Raw genomic sequence first — 25851 nt, forward strand, 5'->3', positions numbered from 1 at the left:
GTCAGAGTGCCTTGGAGAAGTGGGCAAAACTCACTTGACCTCTGAAATTATTAGCTTTTGATCTCAACCTTCAATCAGTAAGAGGAACATCACCTCCTCCAACCACGGCATTGAAGTTGAAGTTGAAAAGTGGTAGAAAAGAATAATTTTGTATTATATTTTAGTGATATATTTCAGGGATAATTTCACTGCTCTAAAATGTACTGGATACAGGTTGGTCCTGTTTTGATAGTATTAGAGTGAGGATGAATTTGGGACAATTTTCTCCCAGAGAGAAAAAAGGTCTAATGTCTGAGTAAAACCACATGAATACTGCAGTGATACAACTGAGTTAGGATGCTGTGACACTTTGTGGAAATCAGTACTAGAAATACAGACTACCTGGTGACAGACAGAGCAGTGAGATAGGAAAGACAGCTTTGTAAAAAAAGAGAAGCGAAGGAAGAAAAACAGGCTGGCCAGTCAACTCTAGCATTCACATGCCAAATGAGCCAGAGGCAAGGTACATTCAGCAGATAGGATCCTCAGGCTACCCTAATGGGATGGTAAAAAATCTGGAATTCCTAGCAGTTGTGGGAATGCCAAATAAAGTTCCCATCTTCCAAGGTCTTCATGTAAAGAGCAGAGAGCCTGAATCTATATTGTGATATAGCTTTAAACTAGGAGTTGAGTCCAATGCTGAAGCAGCCAAGCAACAAGAGTTAAATTTGACATGGAAATGAAGTCTAAGCTGCTTCCATTGCTGTGAACTGGATCAGTCTTACCCAACCACAGTATCTAAATTACTAGGTGATGAGAAAGCAGCTGTTATTTCTTAAGTTTAAGGGGAGGAAAGCAGTTTACCTTTCACCAAGCCACAAGTTTTTAAACATTATTCATTTTTCCTTTATGAACTCAGTACTGGCAACAGGATTTTGCCTCCTGTCTCACTGCTCCCTGTCCCCAAATATTCTCTGCTCTTTTAAAGGAGTAATATTTCTTGGCGGATGAATAAAGCAAGAATTTCTGGTTTAATTTTTTACTTAAAGCAAGAAGGTTTAATTAACCTCATGTTTTCGTGCTTTAGTTTTCCCTCATTCCATGTGTAGAAACAGTTGCTTTTTCACATGTTGTGAAAGACTCAGCATGAGAAGCAATAGGGGGAAAAGTAGTAAAAGGAAAATATTGTGTACATTCACATTTCATTCAAATTAACATTTATTTCAAATAATTCCTTGGCTAGTTAAGCAATATGAAGAAAAAATATTATGGGTCTATGATAGGATCTAACTTGTCTTGAGCATCTTGTGCTCATTGTATGGTTTTACTTGTAGAATTTAATTTCACTTAGGCTTTTTAAATTTATCTTTTCAAACATTAACACCAACTTTCGCTAAGGCCCAATAACGTAAAATGAAGGTCAGACTTTGAAACAATATTAAAGTGAATCATAGAAACAATGTCACAACTACAGTGGATTGAGGTGCACACAGCAAGTCAGGAGCAGTCCTTAAAAAGTTAAAACTAAGAATTCCTGTGATACAGGAAAAAAAATTAAGGGTGAGAAGGAAAACAAAGAAGTGTTAGCCTCCTTTGCACAGGCAAAAAACCCCAAAGAAGGTCACAACCTCCCTCCTTTTCCTTAGCTGATCACCTTTAAAATTATAAAATACTCAGTATGATCAAAAGGCACAAGAATCTTGAAATTCAGTCATTTTTGTGTGAAATGTCTACAGAATGTTTTCAAACCAATTTGAAAGTTTCCTGATCATGAGAAAATTCCAATCATACAAGTGAATACAGCAACAGAAATCACTGACACCTGGATTAACTGTTTGCCAATGCTGGAGGAGGAGGAGAATTCATTAACTCTTACACTGAAAAGGGGAGCAAGGGAAAAAGTTGCGTCCACACATCCAATTGAGTGAAAGTTATGAAAAGAAAATATATTTGTAATTACATCCATGGCACAATAGACTAGCCTACAAACATCCACAGCTGTTAATTTTCCTAGAAAAAAAACCTACAAGGCCTAGACAGTACACATGAATGTTAACATGTCAAGTACACTAGTATCCAAAGAAAGCACAACCAGCTATTTTAGGATAGCTAGTAACAGTTTGCTTCCAATGAGTAAAGGACTGTCAGAAGAGGCAAACATGACAGCTACACAAGATAACTACACCAGAATCAAGTAAGTCACGCTGGTGTGAGACTATACAGCATGCAAAGCCCACCTCTGACAATGATCTGTAGATCTTTAGAAATCCACAACTCTTAAGTTGTAGGTCATTTTCTTTTAAAGAGAACATGGTTTCCACAGCATCCTCCTAAATTTGACTGTAAATTATTCTCACCCTCACCTCATACCTAAACTAGAAATTGCGATTTTTGGAAGGGCTGAACAACATAATGGCTGTGTACCAGCTAGTCTTATTGGCAGCCATTACAAATACAGCGATGCCATTTATTAACTAATCCTATTTTTTCTGTCTTCATCTTGCCAATGTATGCGTCATACTGTCTTAGAAAGACAAAAACCACTACAGCAGCCACAAAGCTAAGTGGGACTCTCCAATCTCTAACAAAACCTTTTAGCTAGTCTCATTTAAAGTTATTTTTCCCATTTTCCCTTATTCTTAGAACTACAACAGAATGTCCCCATACCTCTTCCTTTGTAAAATTTCATCCCTAGACATCTTCTTTAAAGAAATATATATCCCAATCATCAATGCTGAGGAACCACAACCAGAGAAGCCTTTCCCCTTGAGTGTCTAAGCTTTAATCAATTTGGATATGAAACTGCACTATTCACAGAATGATACATTAGGTATAGTCTCTTTCAGTTCCTTTCTAGCTGATTCTTTATTTCTTCTAATGCAGTACAGAAGCTAGAATTTATGCCCACTGTTCAAATATGGTAGTGGCTTGACCAATTTTTTTTTTTTTTTTAAACTTTTACAGAATTATTTTACTTTTTAAAAGAGAAAAAAACCTTGGGAACATTTGTGTGGAAAAACACTTCCCACAATCTTTACCTGTGGCTTACATTTATTCTTTTAAATACTTCTGGTCTTAGGAGAGCCCTAATTATCCAAAACCCACTTACACAGTAACCTTCCTCACGCAAACAGGGTGCATGCCAACCTCCCATGATTTATATTCAAAAGAAATAACATGCTCTCTCTAGGGTGCACTGATATATTGGTTAGCTATTGAATCAGCACCAATAAAAGGATAAGTGATGTTACTGGCTATCCGCTTTTTTTGGTTGTTGTAGCTAACGATTAGAGCCTGAGGGTCAGAGCACCGTAGCGACCGTAGTTTGGTTTCCACACCCTGCCACCAGCCCACGATCACAGCAGATCACAGGTCTGGCATGCAATGAGAGAGGTAGAAGGTACCAGGGAACACAGGGACTGTTACCAACTCCTGCTGTTGCTGTCATGGCAATGCCATGCACAGCCGAGACACAAGTGCCCAGGCTGCCACAGAGAAGTTAGGCTGTGCACTGGTGGGATAAGACATTATTGCAAAGGATATTCCATTCTACTAGGCACCTTTGCAAAAGCAGTGCATCTCCAGCAGCCATTGGAGGTCAGCTGCATGGGGCCCACCGGCACTGAGGAAGCAACATGCTCTGGGGTGCCAAACAAGCCCAGTGCTGACGAGGGGCTGCCCTGCCTGCCTGGGATGGCAGCACAGGCTGTGAGCGGAGCAAGCAGAAGCTGTGGAGCATAGCGGGCAACATATGTGGGATTAAGGTGGTGGTGATGGTGATTGATGTGTGCACACACGTGTGTGCAATAAATGCAAAACAGTTTATGTTGGTAGTTTAAAATGCCTTGCACACTATTACTAAAGATCAGTTATGGGATTGGTGTCAGTTGATTTCATAGATTTCATAGACATTAGGGCTGGAAGGGACCTCGGGAGATCATCGAGTCCAGCGCCCTGCCCAAAGGGCAGGAAGTCAGCTGGGACCATAGGATCCCAGCAAGATAAGCATCCAATTTACTCTTGAAGGTGTTCAATGTAGGTGCTTGAACTACCTCCGCTGGCAGACTGTTCCAGACCTTGGGGGCTCGGACAGTAAAGAAATTCTTCCTCATGTCCAGCCTGAAACGGTCTTGCAGGAGTTTGTGACCGTTCAACCTCATCATCCCTTGGGGCGCTCTGGTGAACAGACGTTCCCCCAGATCCTGGTGGTCACCCCTGATAAACTTATAGGTGGCCATCAGATCACCCCTGAGCCTGCGCTTTTCCAGGCTAAAGAGTCCCATGGCTCTCAGCCTGTCATCATAAGATCTGTTTTCCTGACCTCTGATCATGCGCGTGGCTCTCCTCTGGACTCTCTCAAGCTTCTCCACATCCTTTTTGAATTGTGGAGCCCAAAACTGGACGCAGTACTCCAGCTGCGGCCTCACCAAGGCCGAGTACAAGGGGAGAATGACGTCCCGGGATTTGCTCGAGAAGCATCTATGGATGCACGCCAGCATTTTGGTCGCTTTACTAGCCGCAGCATCACATTGGAGGCTCATGTTCATCTTGTGGTCAATGATGACCCCCAAGTCTTTTTCTTCTGTAGTGCTAACCAACGTAGCACTGCTGAGCCTATAAGGGTGCTGCAGGTTTTTCCTCCCAAGGTGGAGAACCTTGCATTTTTCGGTGTTAAACACCATCAGGTTCTCGTCTGCCCATTTGCTGAGCTTGTCCGGGTCAGCCTGGATCATCTGCCTATCTTCTGGCATGGATACTTTGCCCCAAAGTTTGGTGTCATTGGCGAACTTGGCCAGTCCACTCTTAACTCCAATGTCCACATCGTTAATGAAGATGTTGAACAGTATGGGTCCCAGGACAGAGCCTTGAGGGACCCCACTGGTTACTGGGCACCATGATGAGTGACTGCCATCAATCACAACCCTCTGGGTCCGACCACGAAGCCAATTTCCCAGCCAGCGGATAGTGGTGGAGCCAAGGCCACAAGCGGCCAGTTTGGCCAAGAGGTGATCATGGGATACCAGATCAAAAGCTTTTTTGAAGTCAAGATATATGACAACAATCTCTTCTCCCTTGTCCAGGTGATAGGTCACCTGGTCATAGAAGGAAATGAGATTGGTCAAACAAGACCTACCCGCAACAAACCCGTGCTGGCTGTCCCTTAGAATGTTAGCCTGGGCCAGTCCCTCAAGGATGGCCTCCTTAATAAACTTTTCTAAGATCTTCCCCAGGATAGAAGTCAGGCTAACGGGCCTGTAATTAGCCGGATCCACTCTCCTCCCTTTCTTGAAGATCAGCACCACATTGGCCTTCTTCCAGTCTTCGGGCACTACACCAGAGCGCCAGGAGTTTTCAAAGATCCGTGCCAGGGGCTGGGCTATGACGCTCGCCAGCTCCTTGAGTACCCTGGGCTGCAGGTTGTCAGGGCCAGCTGACTTGAAGGTATCCAGCTTCTCAAGGTGTTCCTTCACGAGGTCAGCATTTATGGAGGGTAGGGGATTCCCCTCACCCAGATTTCCCTGTCCCATAGCAGGCATGGGCATCCCGTGTGACTGATGAAAGACTGACGCAAAGTACCTATTTAATAGGTTGGCTTTTTCCTGGGCGTCAGTTGTCAGTTGCCCCATCTGGTTTAGCAGGGGTCCAACATTGCCCTTGCTTTTCCTACGGCTCCCCACATAGCTGAAAAAGGACTTTTTGTTGTCCTTGATGCCTGAAGCTAGTTGGAGTTCAGTTGCAGCCTTGGCTTTCCTGGTTTGCTCCCTGCAGGACCGGACCAGCGCAGAATAATCCTCCTTGGAGGTGAATCCTGTCCTCCATCCTTTGTAGGCTTTCCTTTTTAGCCACAGTAGGTCCGCTAGGTCTCTGGAGAGCCAGGGGGGCTGCTGTGCCTTCTTGCTGCCTTTCCTCCGTGTTGGAATAGATTTAGCTTGTGCACTGAGGATCGCTTCCTTGAGAAGCAACCACTCTTCTTGAACTCCCATCTCCCTGGGGTCATGGTCCCTGAGGGCCTGACCGACTAGCCTCTTGAGCTTGTCAAAGTCAGCTTTTCTGAAGTCAAGGACTTCTGTGTTGCTGACTGACTTGCCAGCTTTACAGCAGATGGTGAAGGTGATCAGCTCGTGGTCGCTGTCACCCAGCTTCCCATCGATCACTAGGTCGCCGATTAGGTCATCCCCCATAGCCAGTACCAGGTCAAGCAGCGCTTTGCCTCTCGTTGGCCCATAGACTTCTTGAGTCAGGTAGAGGTCATCCACGCACGAGAGAAAGCTTTGCGCCCGCTCAGATTTAGCTGAGTGATCTTCCCACGAGATGTCCGGGTAATTGAAGTCACCCATGACAACCAAGGTCCTGGAGCAAGCGGCCTCAGTCAGTTCCCGGGCGAACTCCTGGTCAAGCTCGGGACTTTGAGTGGGAGGTCTGTAGTAGACTCCCACCGTTGTGTCCCCTGTGCTGAATTCCCCACGAATTTTTACCCAGAGGGTCTCTAGCTGTCCATGCCGGTCGCCAACATCAGCTTGCAGGGACATGTAGCTTTCCTTCACATAGAGAGCTACACCCCCGCCCCTTTTGTCAACACGATCCCTCCTGTATAGGGTATAGCTCTCTATACCCGTGGTCCAGTCATAGGTGGAGTCCCACCAGGTCTCCGTTATCCCAATGACATCATATTTCTTTGCACTGAGCATACATTTGGCTAATCATTGGCTATCGGTATTAGCCAAGAAAAATCTTTACTGGTACATCCCTACCCTCTGCCCTTTCTACTCGAATATATGGGGTCTTCAAACATGGGTCTCTATTTTCTCTTTAATATTATATCAGGGGAACTTACTTTTCTCCTATTGTGCAGTGAAGCAGAATAATATGCCCTACAAATCAGAAAACTTTCTATCCTAAATTCCAATTGGAACTGATGATAAACCAGTGTTTCACTTTGGACCATTTCATACCAATTGAAGAAAGGCCAGCTCTATCCACCAATGAGTTAAGGAAAAGATATTACGGATTTCTCTCACAAAATTCACTCTTCCATCCCATGGAAATCTGGAAATGCAACAATGTTGTTTTATTGTTAAAATAGATGCATCAATTTATAGAAAAGTCAAGGAGAGTGTAGCAATTTTAGTCTAATGGTTATTGCTGAAACATGTGTGATCATCTATTATCGATTCATGCAATAGCAAGATTGCAAGCAGTGTCAGTAGGGAAAGTCTCTATGAAGTATTCTCATGTGATGAGGACACTGACAGGGAACAATAAAAGATTAAAAGTAATATGTTGTACTGCATAGACAGCTAAATTCAAAGCGTGTCAAAAGAGTGTTCTGGCAGCAAGACATTGTAAAACAAGTAAGTGTCAATTACATTGTTTGCCACACCAGGAAAAAAGAGTAATTCTTTATTTTCACTGCATTGCTAACAATTGTGTATGAAATGCCCCATTTCTTCAGCTACCAATTTAATCAACTACTGCACGAGAGAGGGAAGCCTTATCTATGGCTAACATTTTATTACAGGAAGGTTGCCTTGAAGACTGCAGAAACAAAGTATTGATTTCTATAGAATTTAAGCTTTATTTTTTTAAATATTCAGTTTCTAACCATTAATGCATTATGAAAATAATTATTTGAATGTAAAGTAAACAGAAAGAACTACGAAACTATGTGACAAGAACTATGATCTGACTGGTATCTCTGAGACCTTCTATGGTAACTCTTATGACTGGAAGCATAGCCCTCAGTGTTGATATTAATTTCAGAAGAACAGTTTCAAGAAGAGTGGTGGTGTCACTTTGTACACCCAAAATATATATACTCATTCCCTGGTTCAGGTGGAAGACAACAGCAGATCAGAAAGTGTTTGGGTAAAGATAGAAGGTGGAAGATACAGCACCAATATAAAGGTAAGGATTTATTACAAGTCACCAAGTTAGGAAGAAGAGATGAGGCACTTTTCATGCTGATGACCAAACTATTCAAAAGCTATGAGATTGTATTGATGGGAGAAATCAGTTTTCCAGATATCTGCTGAAAGAACAACATAACTAAACAAAATGTTGTGCAAGTTGAGCATACAACTAGGGGAAGGGGATCATCATTTTGTCCAAAACAATGTGGGGGAGCAGAGAGGGGGAAGTGAGAATGATGTGATACAACTCAAAAGATGGGAAAAGCATGATGTCAGGAAAACTAAGAAGCTAGGTTTCAGACAGGTGGATTTCAACCAACTCAAGGAGATAATGGACGTGATGCCATGCAAAGAAGACTGAAAGATAAAGATGGCCTGGAGTGCTAGAAGTACTAGGGGTGAGAGGGGAGGAAGAAAACAGATAACAGGAGGCAAAGGGTGGTGAGGAGGTAAAGGATCGGAGTCAGGCTGCTTGACTCCCCTCCCCCCCCCCAACAGTAGCAATAGGGGGGGAATCAAAATTTAAGATGACACTGCAGTAATCAGATTCTATACATGGAGAATTATAACAAATTTATGGATTTTCCTTGTATAAAACACAATTATTGCGGTGGTAGTCTTAAATTTGAAATCATCCTGGATCTGGCTAAATGTATTTATAAAGTTGTGGGAGATGGATGAGATACCAGAGGACAGTGAAAAGGCCAGTGTAGTGCCCCCCCTCCCCTTTTTTCTAATGTAACCCATGCCAGCACACCAAAGCCAGGTTATGTGCCAGATTTGGGGTCCTCAGGGTGCCAGTAGCCCTGGAAGCCCCTCAGGCAGACTACTGACTGAGCTGTCCTGTAAAGTATGCCCCTCACCATCCAGGAATTAGCTCTGAGCCCAATGAACATGTTATTCTTTATAATATACCAATTTATATACAGAAAAAATAAACAAAAAAAATATAACAATAGTCAATAACAAAACTAACAATTTAGAATAAATTTTGAACTACAACATTAGGTGGATAATTCCAGCACACTGGATGTTCCTACTTGCGTTAAAACAACTTAAATAACTAAATTCACCTCATTATAACCCTTTAAAACATAGTCCCCATCCCCCAAACTTAACCCAATTGATTTCCTTCTAGTCACAATCCCTTCCCATAACAATAAATAGAGAATAATAATTAATTAATTAATTGATTGATCGATCGATTAATTAATTGATTGATTGATTGATAAATAAATATTAAAAACAACCAACCAACCAACTATAACTATGATCCACCACTAGATGGCAGAGGTGAGGCTTCTGTTGTGGGGTTGGGGAGAAGAGAGATGGTCTCCTTTAACCATTCCTGGTAACACAGCAAAACAGATTCTGAGCAGCTGATGCAGGTAATAAGCTCCCTATTGTTTCCTTATTTAACAGATTGTTCTCTTAAGCAATTTCCTTACTAGTGTTTACAGTAAGTGTATTTTCGTGATTAGGTGTCCCCACACACACTCATCCTGGTTTTTCTCTCAGCCCACTGCCTCTCCTAGCACAACAACCTGCAGACAGGGGTTTCCCTCTGCAGGTCTCTGATTCTGTGACTTGAGCCTTCCCAGCTCGGATTTCACCCCAGTGTCTCAGTCAGACCACTCATAGCCCAGTCATTAACCCTTTAAGGTCTCAACTGCTTCTCCCAGCCCCAGCAAGCCTACCAGCCCTGCTTATCAGCCCCTCCCCTCTTCTTCCCTGGCACCTGTGTCCCTGGCTGCCCATCTCTGAACCCAGCTGGGAATCAGCTTGCCTTATCCCATGAGAAGCTATCCCCCGTCCTGATGCCTGCGTCATGGGCAAGTTTTGACTCAGCCTCTCCTGGCTTGGGCTGAGTCTACGCCCCCCACCCTCTCCAGGGCAGAAGTCTGCTCCTCTCAGCTTCTCTTCTTCTCCCCCACTTTTTTCTCTCCCCCTTTTCCTTCCCTCAGCTTTTATGGCCCAGTAGCAGACAATCAGAGCCCCCAGTTTGCAATGTGGGCTCCGGTCACAATTTAAATGCTCTAATAAGAAGCAGGCACTGTGCACTGCATACCCTCCTGTCTGGTAAAGCTTATGCATCTTCTGCAAAAAAAGGTGGCAAAATTTTGCAAGGTTCTCAAGCGCAGCCAGGTGAGCTTTGCAGCTGTTACCAAAAAAGGGGAGGAGGGGCAAAAAGGAGGACCTGGGGAATTATAGCCGGGCTAGCTTCCCCTTGATACTGGAGAATTTCATTTGCAAGTATCTGGAGGAGGACAGAATCATCACAAGCAGCCAGTATGCATTTACCAAGAACAAATTATGAAAGATTTCACAGTCTTCTTCAAAGTGGATGACGGGAATGCTGTGGATATAGGGTATCTGGACTTCAGCAAGGTTTCAAATAAAGTCGTACACAACCTTTTCATAAAAAAATTGGAGAAATATGGCCAGGACAAAACTATCACATGGTGGACAGTCAACTGGCTCAACAGCCACAAGCAAAGGGTAATTACAAATGGATCCATGTCAGAGTGGCAAAAGGCTTTGGGTAGAGCCCTACAGGGGTCTGTCCTGGGCCCAGGCCTGTTCAATGTGTATAGTAATGATTTGGAAAAGAGCAAATTTGAAGATGACATGAAACTGGCAAGGACTGCGACCACACGGGAGGATGTGAGCACAATTTAGAAGGATCTGAACAGACTGGAAAGCTGGGCTAGAGGTAACAGAACAAACTTCAATGCTGACAAATGCACTATGCTGCACCTTCGGAACAATAATCAAAAATATAAATACAAAATACGTGAAAACTGGCTGGATGACAGCATAATGGAGAAGGATCTAGGAGTCTTGGTAAGTTAGATTCCATGAACCTCCAATGTAATGTAGCTGCACAAAAGGCAAATACGGTTTTGGGTTGCATCGTAAGTACTCATCATCTAGGAGTATTGCATGAAGTTTGGAGCTCCACATTTAAAAAAAAAAAAAAAGACTTGGAGAAGTTAGGCATGGTCTAGAGGCAGGCAACAAGAAAAAGATACATGGCTTGGAAGGCAAGTCACACAAGGAGAGGTTGAAGGAGCTAGGCATGCTCAGCTTGCAGAAAAGGTGCTTGAGAGAGGACATGATAACAACAGTCAAACATCTGAAGGGCTGCCATAACAAAACAGAGGGAGATAAAACACCTTTTCTCTCTTGCTGACAAGAGTTAAGACACCAAGCAATGGCTTGAAATTGCAGCAAAACAGACTTAGACTGGATATCAGGAAAAGACTTCTTCACTGTTAGAATAGTGAGGCAGTGGACCAGACTGCCTAGGGAAGATGTGGACTTTGCATCACTGGAGGTGTTCAGGAAGAGGTGGGAGAAGTATTGGTTAGGGATGATCTAGAGGTAGCTGCATCTAATTGCTCTGAAAAGAGTAATTGTTGGGAACCTAAGAGCACCACTTCCCTCCAACACACTATTGGGAGATAGGGATGCACCAATAAAGATTTCTTGGCTGATACCGATACCAAATTATTAGCTATCCATGTTGGTTGATACCGATCCAATAGCCAATTTACAGGAATGCAGCCCAGCACCTTGGAGAGAAGCATTCTGATGGTAAGGGGGAGGGTGTGTGGGGGGAAAATGGATCAAGGTCCCCATAGAGAAGGCAGGAGTGGGGCAGAGGCAGGGACTGGGGCTGCCCAGCCAGGGTGGTGAATGGGACCCTGGGGCCACCAGTGACATGGAGCTATGGGCAGTTCGTCCAGGGAGGAAGAGGGGGTGGTTCCCCATGTAGTCCCTGGGGGAAGTATGTGCAGATTTGTGCGCATGGGGCAAGCTTGAGAACAGGGGCTGCAGTGCCGGCCTCTTTCCTGTGAGGGGACTGGGTCAGGGCTGGGCTTGGGGTAGGTGGTAGCAATCAGAGGGATGACTACAGGGAATTTTGGGGTGGCTACAGCCTCCCAAGCTACCCCTAGTGCCACCCCTGCACAGGGCACTCTGCTCTGCAGCCTTTCCCTTGGGAGCCCTGCATGGGGCAGCACAGAACTCCCAAGGAACAGGCAGCAGAGCGGAGTGCCCCGAGCAGAAGCATCACCGGGGGGGGGGGGGGGGGGGCATACTTGGGAGGCTATAGCCACCGTAAAATTCCCCGTAGCTCTCCTGTAGTCACCCCTCCCAGAGCTGCTACCCACCCCAAGCCTAGCACCCCAGGCCCAAGCCCCCAGTGGGCAGCCTGCCCTTGCCCTGTGCACAAATTTGGGGGGTTGGGGGTGGCACATGCCCTCCATGCTGGTGCACGCAGCAGGGGGAGCTACCCCCAAATCGAGCTATCCACTCCTCCATCCTCCTGGCCCTGAGGTCCCATTCACCGCCCTGGCTGAGTAGCGCCTACTCTCATCCCAGTCCCAGGCTCATTCCCTCCCTCACCGTGAGGGCCTCAATCTGCTCCCCCACCACACCTCTCCCCACCCTTCCCACAGACTTACCGGCAGGACACTGGTCTCCAAACTGTCTGGCTGCATTCCTGGCCATGTGCATGAACACAGCCACACACATGCACGAGGCATTTATCAGTGACATTATCAGCCACACTGGCCAAAAATAACTGATAGCTGATAATGTCCATTTACCTTTTATCAGTGCCGATCCAATATGCGACTAATATATTGGTGCACCTCTACTGGGAGATAGAGAGTTCTTCAGCCTAGAGCAGGTATTGAAGAGGGTCATACTCTGCAGCAGGAGAATGAAGGAAAGCTCCACAGTGAGCTTAGTTATGAATCATTAAAGCAGCTGAGAATTTCATTGGTAAATTAATTTATTCACTCTTGTAAGTATGTAATAAAAATGTTTGAAAGAATGAACATCTTAGTCTTTTCCTCCAATGTTCATATGTATAAAACAGGTAAACTGTATCTGAAGGCAGTTGATCATGAACTGCAGAGAGAATTAGGTTCTTCATGCTTTTTAATCTCCTGGAAGCTCTATTTGTAACTATTTTATAAATTGTAGTCTATGCTAGAAAGTTTTTAACAAATTACTGGTAGAGTTTAACCAGCAAAGCCTTTCAAGTGCCAAGGTGATTATACAGCAGTGAAACTACAATGTGTAGCAATATGGCTCATGCCCATTGTCAAACCAGCACAAGCCATGCCAGCAAAATTCTAATATTATAAAAGTCTATCCATCTTCCATAATACTTTATTTGCATTCCGATTGGCTGTTTCCATCAGTCAATCAGAGTGCTCCAGCATGGGGGAGTGCTGCCATAATTCTGAAACTACACCGAGGACCAGACAGAGGGCAGGGGAGCTCCTGACCTTAGCTCCTCCACCCCTGCTAGCCGTGCCAAGGACCAGGTAGGGGGTGGAGGAGCCCAGGCCAGCGCTAGGCTTGGGACTTGCTCCCTGCAAGCCGCACAGACGACCAGACAGGGGGTGGAGAAGATCAGGCCAGCCCTGCTGGCCTCAGCTCCCCAACCCCACTCCCTGCTAGAGACAGAACAGTGGCAGCATGGGGTGTTAGGTGGCGGCACTCCCTACCAGCCCTCCCCACCCCACCATTCTTGATGGGTAATTGGTAGTAGTCCTATATTGATATAGTAGAGACTGCACTTGAGTGCATGTTCCTGGTTTTATTTTTTAAATGGGTTAGCTATGTTGGCTAAACATTTAGCATTAACCTGCCCTTTGGTAATGAGAGGGAAAACATTTGTAGATATATATGAGCTTTACAGCCTGTTGCATATCAATAAATGCCTCATTCCAGACAGATACCCTCAACCAAGAATGTTTTAATTCTAGTTTCAACATACCACAATTTGACTCTCAGAGATATTCATCTTATCTGACAGACTGCAAAACTAAAACATGAACAAAGGTTTTAGAAACTGTCCTCATTTCTGCTCCATTTCCCTGAAGACAATGGCAACACTTTCTAAATTGAAGTTTTTCCTTCATCTCATTCCATTCATGAACTATCCATGGAATTCTCCAATTTGTAGCTGTTTCTTTTGGAAGTCATATTCTCTCCTGTTCCAATCAGATGTGAAGCAGCCTATCATTAAACTCTAATTCTCAAAAAGATGCATTTGCTTGATGCAGTTCATGTAAACACACTGCACTGTTTAACTGTGGGTAGGTTGGGGGGGGAAATTAGAATATCCCAGATTTTCTCACTATTCGTGGTGCAGTTTTCAACTGGGCTGTGATGGTTAATCTTGCAGTTTGTCTACACACTAACTGCACTAGCCAAGCTAAAAACCAGAATGAGCATATGCAAATAGTTAAACTAGATCTTTTATTAAACAAATGTAGTTAAGCTTTAATCTACAGGTGGAAGGTGTGGCACTTAAAGAAAACAAATTGCGACAGATGCAACAGCAACTATCCAGCTTCTCCAATGATTAAACCTTGAACAGCAGAGCACAGGAAACAGGGCACAAGAAAAAGGACAAATTATACATAATTGGCTCTGCTGCCTGTACAACCCAGCAATACTCTGAAGTACTAGGCACAAGTCCCTGCAGTAGAGCTAGAAAGTAATAATATTAGGTGTTCACACAGAATAGAACAGCCTCTTTTAAGAGGGACAAGATAACAGATGTGCATCCTGCACTCCTCTGAAGTTTCAAAATACACAGGCTATGTCATTTCTACCCAAGTTATGAAGGAAGAGGCTTACACTCCATGCCTTTGCTCCCTTAGCTCTAATTGTAACCACTGCTTTGAGCTGAAAGAGCCCACCTCTGCTAACTTTCAAAGCACAGGGTAAAACTCCTCCTCTTCCCCAATTTAGAGGGGATTGTTTAGAGATGAGGGGCAACTGAGTTCACCTATTTTTTAGTTTTGTAATGTGCTTTAGCATGCAGGTAAAAATAATCCAGGCTGGGTTTATATCTAGGGACCTAACTCAATTCGTGATACATGTACATGAAATCAACAACAACAACAAAAAGTACCAAAAATAAAATGCTGGCTCCCCAGAGGGAGCCAGCAGTCCCCACAGACACTGCAGCCTAGCCATGCAGCCTGCTGGGGAGGCAGGAGGGAGAGGACTGCCAGTGCAAGATGACAGCTGTAGGGGACAAGAAATGGGACACTTTTGGCTTGCAGGGGAGGGTGTCAGAGCTGGCTCCAGGCCTGGTGCCAGTTCCCCGGAAAGAGAATGCCTGCCAGTTTTTTTAAGGGTAACACATGCACAGACACACACAGGGTTCCCACCAGCATTTTTGGCACCAGAGAAGGGTGCCGGTGCTTGCTCTGACATCTGAGTGCCAGCCCGGTATTATGGTACTTCCAGGCCCAGTGTTTGCTCAGGAAGCAACAGCCCATGTTTGTTTGTTTAAGGGGGACACACACACACAATTCCCGTCAGTGTTCGCCCAACACAGGCCATGTGTTTTAGAGTCAGGCTCAGTGTTAGCGCCATTACTGAGAACATGCTCTTGGCAACAGTTTAAATGAAAAAAAAAAAAACCCCCACAAAAAAAACTTAAGTGTATTTGAGTAAATATGGTACTTTCTATTGGATGTCTTTGGTGTCTGCTACTTTTGCTCAATGCAAGCTGGCTCCCTTAAACTAGTGGCCAGGTACCATAGCAGTAACTACCTTCAAGGCAGTCAGCTTGGAAAAACCGATTATGTTGTGCCTGCTCCTTTCTACAGGGAAAATTCACTGCAGAGTAAAATGTAAGATAAGCAACTCTGGAATAAGCATGTCTGCACCCTACATGCTCTCATTTTTCTGACAGGATAATTACACCACTTCCTCAAATGACAAACAAAACTAACAAAAGCATTCTTATTGGCACAGCTGTATTCACATGTGGAGTTTTTCTGGAATAGCTATGTTAGGTAGGGGCATGATCTGTTGACATGCCTCTAGCCACACACATAAACCAACAAAGCTTTGTAACAGACTAAACCTAGCTTTCCAGAAACCATTTAACTAAACTACTGTGTGTCTCTATCAGCCACTCCCTCAACTGTGATCATGTTTACCGAGTGCACCAAAACTGGAGAGCAGAACCAAATTTCAAGGTGGCATTGACCTGCAGGCCCCTTTGTCTCTACAAATATGAAATACTGCATGCAGGAGAAGTTACAAGCAGAAGTGGAAAATGCAGTGCAGCAGGAATGGAGATGGTAGCCTGGTGGCTAAAAACTTGCTTTCAATTCTAGTCTTCAAACACACTTCTGCTACCATTTCTTGTAACCGAGCAATATAAATCACTGCAATCTTCATGGTTTAAAAAACAAAACAAAACAACACCTATCTTATAAGAAGTGTTCTATAGCAATTGCCTCTGGAAGACCTCTTTGGTGACAAGAACTTTTATTTAGAAGTATTTTTGTACATACCAAAGCGGCAGATAATACAGCTGCCATAATCCAAAACAGGTAACAGAAGGAAGTTAATAAAGCCTGGTTTCAGTGTTATAAAACACCCCATAAAGCCACAAGAATGACAAGTAAGCTTATGGATTACTCAGACATGTAGTTTGTGAACACAGAGTTGTTTCCAACTTTTTCTTTGCATTTTGTATGCAGAAAATTACTGGAGAGCCCCAAAAATAAAAGTATTTGTAGCCTGCAATTAGCAGATACAAGTACTAAAAACATATACATGCTTGTCATTGATAAATATACCATTTCTTTACCCAAGAGCCAAACAATCTAATAACCAACATCTGAATCAATAGTGAAAAGATGTCCAGGCCCAGTCTAACTTCATTTTCTCACTAGAGTTAGACAGGCAAAGGAGTCCATAACTGACCAAAAAACCACCAACCAACCCCTCCCTCCCCACCCCCCCCAAAAAGGTCAGTGTATAAGGAAACAGAAGTCACCTCCCTTACCCCAAGACTTTGAAACAGTCTTCTGTAAAAGAATTGTTAACAGAGTTGTTGGATCAAAAGCTTTTCAGCAGGATTTTGGATAATTTTATTTTCAAACCTACAGCCTAAAAAAGGGGCAAACAAACTCCTTTCAAAGGTCAAGGTGGGAAAATAGATTCTACTAGCAACAACTACAAATATCTGCCATGAGTTTTGGCAAATTCAGCAAATCCATCATGAATTTTAGCAATCTCTGTGTATCCCTATCCATCACTCCCTAAAAGAGTCTCATATCTTCCATTTTTGTACTACTTTTTCTTGTGCTTGTCCCTACCTAGTTCAATTCCCTCCTTACAAAAAAGTAGAGTTAAGGGTCTAAACAACCTAAAAATAGTTTAAACGTTTCAGTTAAAATACCTGAAAGATAAGGATTTGCATTACACAATTCAGAAAACTTTTGTAGGTGGAAAATTCTTCAAATTTATTATATTGCTACTACTAATCTTAACTTTATCCATTTTCCTACCATAACTTATCCCTTCTTTACTTCTGGGAGCATCTCATGAGTCCCAAATGATAAACATGAAATCTTCCATGCTGCATATGTTACAGAAGCTAACTAATTTCACATACATACTACCATTGAGACAAAGATTTCAAGCTGACATTGTACATGATAGTTTTCAGAGGCTGACTAAAATCTTTTGCTATTCATTATTTGCATCACAGTAGTAATCAAGGTTGTGGTAGTGTGAGAGACTAGCACTGTCGCGAGTGACCTGATGAGTTTAAAGTTTGTAAAAACTTTAAATTGAACCATCTAAAAAAAAATACAAATCATCAATCCTTACCAACATACAAACTTAATTACCCTGAAGCAATTCATCTAAGGTATCCCACTTAAAAAAGAACTATAAAATATTTACAAACCTGTCAAAATACAGGTGCCCTAGGTATGCCTCCCCACTCCTCCAAATCTGTCTCTGACAAGACCTCTCACTCTGCAGCACCAGCAGTTGTGTTAGAACTTTTCCAAACAAGGCCAGGACAGACTCAACCGATTTGACAAGGCCAGAGAGACACCATGCTAGGAACTGTGCTTAGAAAACACAAGCTTCTGGCACCTACCAACCCTGTCCCAAGTATGCAGAGCTCCCCAGAATTGCTAGGCTGCTCATCATAGGCTGTCTAAAGTAACTTAATTCTGGGGGTATCTACATGAGACGTTTACCATGCAGTAGACTAATTAGCTGCTCAGTAAACATCTTGGCATCTACACATATACCACTATTTGCCCAGAGTAAACTAATTTATTCTGTAGCAGTGCCCATGCAGACATTACTCTGGCTTGCTGGGGAACAAGGATGCTTTAGTGCAGGTGCTGCCTGCCAGCTAGCCCTGCACTGAAGCACACTCACACCCCAGCCAGCCCCTCCACAGCAGACTGAGCTTGGGGGAAAGCAGCCCAAGCTAGCAGGCTGACTCCCGGGATGGCTTGCCAGCCAGGGCTGCTCCAAACCAATTCAATGTACTCCTATCCCAGGTGCACATGCAAATGGCAATAAACTCTGGAGTTCTTTGCTCCAGAGTTTATTGCTCCTAGGTGTACGTTCAAATGGCGCACCCAGGAACAATAAACTCTGGAGTTTACTGTTTTGCATTAATAACAAGTATAGACGCACCCTCTGACTTAAGTAGGAAAATAAGTGAAATGATCACTAGGGCTGATGGTTATAATAACAACTAAAATTATTAGTAAACTCCATTGATTCCCCTAATATATTCAAAGAGTGAAAATATTAAGTCACACATGTCAAGGCATGTACAAAATCCATTAAAGTAGAACCAAAATAAAATGCACCACAGTCTACTCAGTAATTGAGACAACAAAACAAATTTTCAGACTGGGGGAAAAAAAGCTCCTTTAGGAATGTGGCAGCTGGGGGTGGGAGTAGAGCAGTACTTGCAGTTGACCTGTTAGCTAGTACCACAATGCTGTGTGCTGCAGCTCAAAAAAACCTATACAGCCTTTAAAAAAAATCAAGTTCAAATACTTGTCTTCTATAGTTTCAATCTTCATAAAAATAGATTCATTAAAATGAAAATGATACTCCAAGTGATGCTAAAGATCAGCAGGTTAAGAAACAGACTTGTGACAAAAATACACTCAGCAAGGCATCTTTGCAATAGGATTCCTGGAAGAAGCTTAAGCCATTCAACAGACCATTAACTAATAATACAGAAGTGACTAATTTATTAAATGTCTGAGCCATTTCTATATTTATGTATTATATGATCTTCCTTTTGACTAAATCCAAGTAATATAAAACCTGCTACTTCACACTAGTATGGTCAGGCACAAATTAGTAAGTCACATGGTACTTTCAAATAAAACTGAATCATCAGCGGAACAATGAGAACAAATGGTGAGGCAGTTTGCTGCAAAAAGGACAGTGCCTCTTAACAGCCTTTCAGCCCGAGAAAGACAAGCAAAATCAGGTTATGTCTCCAACCTCCATGCACAGGATTTCATACATTTTTTAAAACTCTAAACATTACAGCGCTTGCCATTTTAATATCTTAGCTGTTCATACTCTTCTTTTCCAAAGCATGAAACCAAGGCCTGTGCTGTAAATGAGCAATTACAAATATATATCATATCTTCCAGCTACCTTAGGAACAGGATTACTAGGTAAATTCAGATCCTAGCCAAAAAAAAAAAATTTAAAAAATGCATGTGATGTATGAAAGCTTTAAGGGTTATAAATGATCTATACACCAGATTAACATGGACACTGTGAAACAGGTTAAATTTAGCAAGTTAGTTGGCAGCTCTGTTCATCATAACCATTAAAACAGCCTTCCTTGAAGGGATACTGTCAATTTGAAAGGAACAGCTACTTACCACCACCTGAATCTCCCTGCTCATCGATGTTCCCCCCACCTCCTTCCATTTTTTTTTTTTAAATGTGGAAAATCTATACCAGTGATTCTCAATCAGGGTGCCACAGGCCTTAGAGCTTTTGAGGGGTGTCTTGAGGTGTGAAATAAGGGAGGTGTGAGAAGATAAGCAGATAAAGCCAGGTTCAACCTTGTCCCTGCCTGGCTAATCTGCCACCCCTGCAAGGAGGTAAGCACTATAAAATTAGATTTTGAAAGTGCCACTCAATTCACCAGTTATGCAGGAATGCCTCAAATCCAAAAAGGTTGAGAACTACTAATGTACGCCAAAAGGGAAGCCAGTTAAGGCTATCTACATCAAGACTTTCTTCATAAAAATTCCTGCCCATGCTAACATTGGTGCAGTTGTACCTACAGTAGCACTGGTATAATCACCATTTCAGAAAACACTGCATACATTCACTCTCTCCCCTTGTCTTGTTTGACACTGTACAAAACAGGTCTATAGCATACTGTAGTTAAAACATTATGATGCTAGTAGCCGTCAACGACAGTAGCCTCTCACTATTGCCATCACTGGGGAAAGTGAACAGTTAGTGTCACTAGCAAGACATTTTTAGAAAAGTCTAGTGAAGGCACAGCTTTTAAAAAAACCCAAACCATATTCAGCGGGGGGAAAGGTAAAACAGATTACACAGAAAATGATGTAATTTAGTCAGATGTGCAACAAATGACTGAAGATGCATAAGATTCTTCTTACGATCTCAGTTGGCGACTTACATTAAAAGGTCAAAAATGCAATGTTTAAGTTGCTAGTGTCCTTTCAGGCAGAAACTCTGCTACAAGGATCTAGTAATAAAGCTTGGCACTTAATGTAGTGTTGTAATCTTCAAAACACTGTACAAACATTAGCTAATTATCCCCCTCCTCCCCAAAACACCACTTTCAGGCTGATATTTATTATCCCCATTTCATAGATGTAGCTCAAGGTCACACACAGCAAGACCTCAAGAATTGTTACCTAGTTGCTAATATGAACAGCCATCAGAAATTTGTTCACCTGTCTTTCCACACAGAATATAAAAACGTGCTTGCTACCTTAGTTCTACAAATAAAAAAAAAAAATTAACTGGCAAATTTGGACACTGGCCGATTCCAATTATAAAGTCAGCAGAATCAATAGAGAGGACGGGAATTAATATTTAGATTGTAAATAATTTTTATTATCACTATTATGAAGTGTGGATGACATCAAATCTGAGACTGCTTCAGAGCTCAAAAAACTTAATGAAGGCAACTGCAAAAACCTAAAAAAATCAAATTTACAGGATTTCCTTCATTTAGCAGCTGTGAAATCTTGGTTTGTTTTACTTCACTTGCACATAAACTGAACACATAGCAAGGTTCTGCCTTAATATTTACAGCATTCCATCACTATAACCAGTGCTGTGCTGAACACAAGGAGAGCCTGTGCTTCACCTGCCCTGAATTGCAATGCATCACAATAGAAAAAGAGGGAGAAAAACAGTCAGTGCAGAAGACACTCTGCAGTTTTCAGTGACGGAGCCCCTCATTTACAGGTATATAAATTAAGCAGATCTATTCTGGGTCAGTCAATTTATACTTAATTTTGCTCAACCTTTCCCTCTATTAGGGCTCATTTCTATTATACTGATTAGAAATATGCATCTCATACAAGCCTATGTTATCTCCTAGGACCACTATGACTGCTTCTCTCAAGACACACTGTAAAGTTTATTTTTATGAAACTGTGCTTGCTTAGTAGCTGGCTGTCCAAAAATTTCAAAAAGTCCTGGTACAACAATATCACTTTTGGAGAGCAGAACGCTACCCCAGAACGTGACTTTTTTGTTGGTGTTAAATTCTGTAAATAAGTTCAGAAGAATAGGAACTTAGTGACAGGAAGTGAAAATTACTGCTTCCCACAAATGTCAATTCACCCCACATATTTCACTGGGCATGCCAAATTTTGTAACAGCTACATCTGTCAAGGATCAGCCCTCAGAACAGGGCAAATAACTACCACAAAATCCTCTTAGAACAAGTGAGAGAAAAATCAAAAAGATGAGGACACCTCCATAGAGAATAAGAGCATTCTACTTCTTTAACAGAAAAATGATACAAGGACAGAGAGCCAAAAGAAAAATTAAAATTCAGATATCCTATTCCAGGGGTCTGTTTTGCACATTTAAGTCTAGATAAAACCCTCCCTGCAAAAAAATCCCTGTAACCCCATTTACTCTAAAAGCAACAGCAGCAATTTTGATGGACTATGGAGCTTTAATGCTTCAAAACATGATTTTCTAAACAAAATAGCTCAGAATCATTAAGATCTCTATTATAAGCAGGAAGTACACTACTCTTTTTATGTAATATTCTTAGATTTACACACAGCTAGCACAGAATATGTGCATTATACCAGGCTTTAGACAGAGATCAGATTTGAAAGTTTCATCAATTGTCCTGTATGCTCTCCCAAGTTAAGGAGTACTAGACATCAACACCACTATTTAAAAAGGAAAGTGTCTAGTATTTAACCACTCTCATATAAAATGCCATATGATTTTAAGATCTACTTGAACAATGACTACAGGCAGGGTTTAAGGACATCCTGCCACTTATGGCAAAGTCTTCTCTAGAAATGATAGTGGAGGGGAGGGGAGGGGAGGGGAGAGAGGGACTCAGATTTTCCTCCTTTTCATTTAAAAATTAAACAAGCTTCCAGCAGGTGTTGTTCCAAAGGTAACCTTCCAAATATGAAGCAATATTGCGTTATCTTCTTGAATCAGCACATAGCCATAAGAGATACTAGTACACTTAAACAGCTTTTCCAATCACCAACGTAAAATTAACAGTCTTTAATCAGTTTCACTGCTTTATGAAATAATGAATTAAATGAATGACTCGCAGGGTGTCAGCAGCAGTAAAACTAAGCAGAAGCAGCATCAGGCAATACAGTTATTTCATGGGAAGGGTGACACCCCCAGTTTCCATAACCCTTCCCAGAAAAAAAAGGCAAGGAGCAAAATATTGTCTTTGAAATTGCAAAGAATCCTTGGGAAGAGGGACAGAACTGTACAGACCTCCCTCATCTAGCAGCAACCAGAAAGCTCTGGAGGAAGAGAAAAAAAATCCTTTTCTCTTCCACCATCAGATGGAAAGAGCAGCGCAGAGCTTCAAATGTATCATATATCTACTAGCCACAGACTGGTATGAAAAATGGAGTCTTACTAAGGATTCAGCAAAACTACCCTGATAGAAATCCCAGCACCTTCCCAGATGATAAAGACAGAGGGAAAATGGACTCCTCACATGTGTTGCCCCCTAGGCTTCAATCTGTATCAAGTGGGATGGGTCCAGTCAAATGTTAACCCATGACATAGGTATACAATACCTTAAATTGACGGGATACAGTTTTGGTTTAGCATGTAAATGTCAGCATGTGGGGTTCATAACCCCAGTTCAGCCATTTGATAACACAAGACTGCAGTCCAGAAACGCATCCTTTAAAAAATTACTAAACTGTCAGTTAGAATGAAATTTTGCTTGCAAGATGCGATGTACATTTTTATCATCCCAGATAAAATATCTATAGTCTCAGCAGTGGTTAAATTGCTGCTATAAAGGAAATTGTCCTCAGATAAATGGTTTCCCTATGAGAAGGTTTCACTGCTACACCTCACCCCAGGTCAATAAATCAAATTAACTGCACCTTGTCCTCTGGCCAATGACATCATCAGCTTGACCACATCTTGCGAAGCGGGTGCAAAAACATATGCTATTTAAGGCATGAAATCATATTACTGCTTTTTGTCCAGCCAACCTCATGCTGCTGGTCTGTGAAGCAGTCAGTCACCTGAACAGTCTCATTACAGCTTCTACCGATCTTTTCTTGCAGTATTCCAGGCCTGTTTTTACCAAGGGTGATGAAAAAAGGATAAAGAGTGAGACCAGTTATTTTAAAATTAAAAAGCTTTTCTTTAAGAGAAGTCTAGTATTTTGTGGCAAATTAAACTTAAAAGCTAACTCTACAAAATCTGCTGACTGCACTCATACATGAACTCTCCTCTTAGCCATGCTTCAAAGATGTTTACATGCTAATCTGACATGGCCACTGTAAGATATCCCGCTGTCAGGTCCTTTTTCTCCACAGGGTGAAAACAACAGTCACTAATGAGAAGCCACATGGTTTTACCACAATGCTACTCCTACATTTAAAAAAAAAAAAAATGACCCCATTACCTCCTTTTAGAAAAAGCAGTCCATTTGGCTTGTTGCTAAGTAGCCGGGTGCCTAGCTAAAACATAACTAGTCGTGACAATTTAAGAGGAAAAATAAATTTTCAGTCAGCTCTGAAGCATAGACACACTGATCTTGTTTTGGCTTTCTACACCTTTTACTACACTGCTTTATAAGCAGCATCTGCAGCCTTGGAAGCCAAATTTTAATTAGAAATAGGGTTAGGACCAGTGACGCAAACAGCCGCAAAAGCCTCACACACCCAGGGCTGCTATAGATCATCTACCTTTTAAACATTAAGCAAAGAGGGATTTATTTGGCTGGTCGAGATCAGCTTTGCTATAGGAAACGATCTGTATGTGGGGATGCAAAGGGAGACAGCTTAGATTTTTATAGTGTTGCGCAGTCCAGCAAAGTGACATTAGCAGCAGCTCTCCTTCAAAAAAAAAAAAAAAAAGAAAAGGGGGGGGAGGAGGAGAAGGAGGAGGAAAAAAAAAGCCTAGCTTCAAGTCAGGGACAAAGGGACCAAAAAGGCCCAACATCTCTGAAAAAGCAGATATGAAAGGGGCAGCTTTACTGCCTCATGTTGCTATAAATTAAAAATAAGCCCCTTATTTAAAAGACGTGAGCATGCTAGGAGCTGAGCACAGCTCTGGGGCTGCTCAGGCCCCAAGAGAGTTTTGTTTTTTGCTGGCGGGGGTAGGGTGGGGGGGGGGGGGCGTCATTTTGATTATTAGTAAATAAATCAAGCAGCAGAGAGTGAGGCCTAGGCGCCTGCCAGAGCAGCCAAGGCCTAGCTCTCCCCCCCCCCTTCCTCTCCTCTCCCCACCCGGCCTGGGCTGGAGAGCCCTGTGGGCTGCCAAGAAAAAAATGTTAAAAAAAGAAAAGGGAAAAAAACCCAGGGAAAAGAAAAGCCGGGGCAGCCAGAAAGAAGAATCATATTGAACCACAAAAGCACATGGGGCGAATGTAAAATATAAACACGGCGTTGGGCTCTGAGTGGCTGTTATTAAAGGTCTGAATTACTAAACATGAGAGGCGGGGAAAGCCGGGCGGCCATTTCAATAATATAAACCTCCCCGAATTAGACATTATTCAAATGAGACGGAGCGGGAGCGGGAGCGGCGGGGCCGGGCCGGCGGGGCCGGGCCCCCCGGGGGCACCTCACGACCCCCCCCGGGGGCAGGGGCACCCCGGCCGCGCCCCCCAGCCCGCAGGGGCCCCCCGTGCTTCCGCCCCCCCCGGGGCAGCCCCTCACGGGGGTGCGGAGCCGGGGGACACGGCGGGGGCGCGGCGGGGCCCGGGCGGCGCCCCCCGATGTCCCCCGAGCCAGCCGGCCGGGCGGGGGCTGGGCGCGGGCAGGCGGCGGGCAGGGAGCGGGTGACGGCTCCCCCCGCCGCTCCCTCCTGCGCCGTTAATTATAATAATCCGGAGTACTAATAAATTATGCTAAGCGGGGCGGGCGGGCGGCGGGGGGGCCGCGCGCGCGAGTATGAATATGAATATGTAAAACGCCGTAATGATTACCTGCCGCTGCCGCCGCCGCCGCCGCCGAACTCTCATCTTGACTCGCTGCTCCTCCGTCCGCCATTTTGAATATTTTAACCAAAATCGGCCGCCCGATAAACCCCCCCGGCCCCGCCCCCCCCGCCTCCCCCGCCCCCGCGCGCTCTGCGCAGCCGCGCCAAGCCCCCCCTCCCTCGCCGCATCTGCGCCTGCGCGCTCCTGCCGTTACCCTCCCCGCGCCCTTGCACAGCTCCGCGCATGCGCCCCCTCCTTTTTCTTTCCCATATAGCAGGCCTCGCTGCCGCTCTTGTTTGGCGCGCATGCGCAGTGAGGGGGGCGAGACTGCGGTGTGCTGTCTCTGCGCGTGTCAATGTATGCGGTGGGGGGTTTATGGCAGCTGGGAGCGCTGCAGTCCTGGCGCTGTTAAAGCCTACCCTGCCCCCGTGGCCAGCGGGTCGCTGTCTGGGAGAGAGG

General features: G+C 43.6%; 1 protein-coding gene across 6 annotated transcripts in view; it reads right to left on the bottom strand.

The window, feature by feature from the left end:
* The window catches only part of POU2F1 (POU class 2 homeobox 1), a 154788-nt gene extending 129326 nt beyond the window's left edge, over positions 1-25462 (bottom strand). For 4 of the 6 annotated variants that reach the window (XM_090059137.1, XM_090059101.1, XM_090059128.1 and 1 more), the window contains exon 1: positions 25399-25462. In XM_090059137.1, coding sequence (XP_089915263.1) covers positions 25399-25462 — 64 coding nt within the window. Of the gene's footprint in view, positions 1-23455; positions 23635-25398 lie in introns of those variants that run through there. The other 2 variants (XM_090059111.1, XM_090059119.1) reach the window with 2 other exon arrangements.
* Between the last annotated feature and the right edge of the window lie 389 nt (positions 25463-25851).

Source organism: Crocodylus siamensis, chromosome 1 (assembly GCF_052110815.1).
Source record: "Crocodylus siamensis isolate JL-2025a chromosome 1, ASM5211081v1, whole genome shotgun sequence".
NCBI classification, from domain to species: domain Eukaryota; kingdom Metazoa; phylum Chordata; order Crocodylia; family Crocodylidae; genus Crocodylus; species Crocodylus siamensis.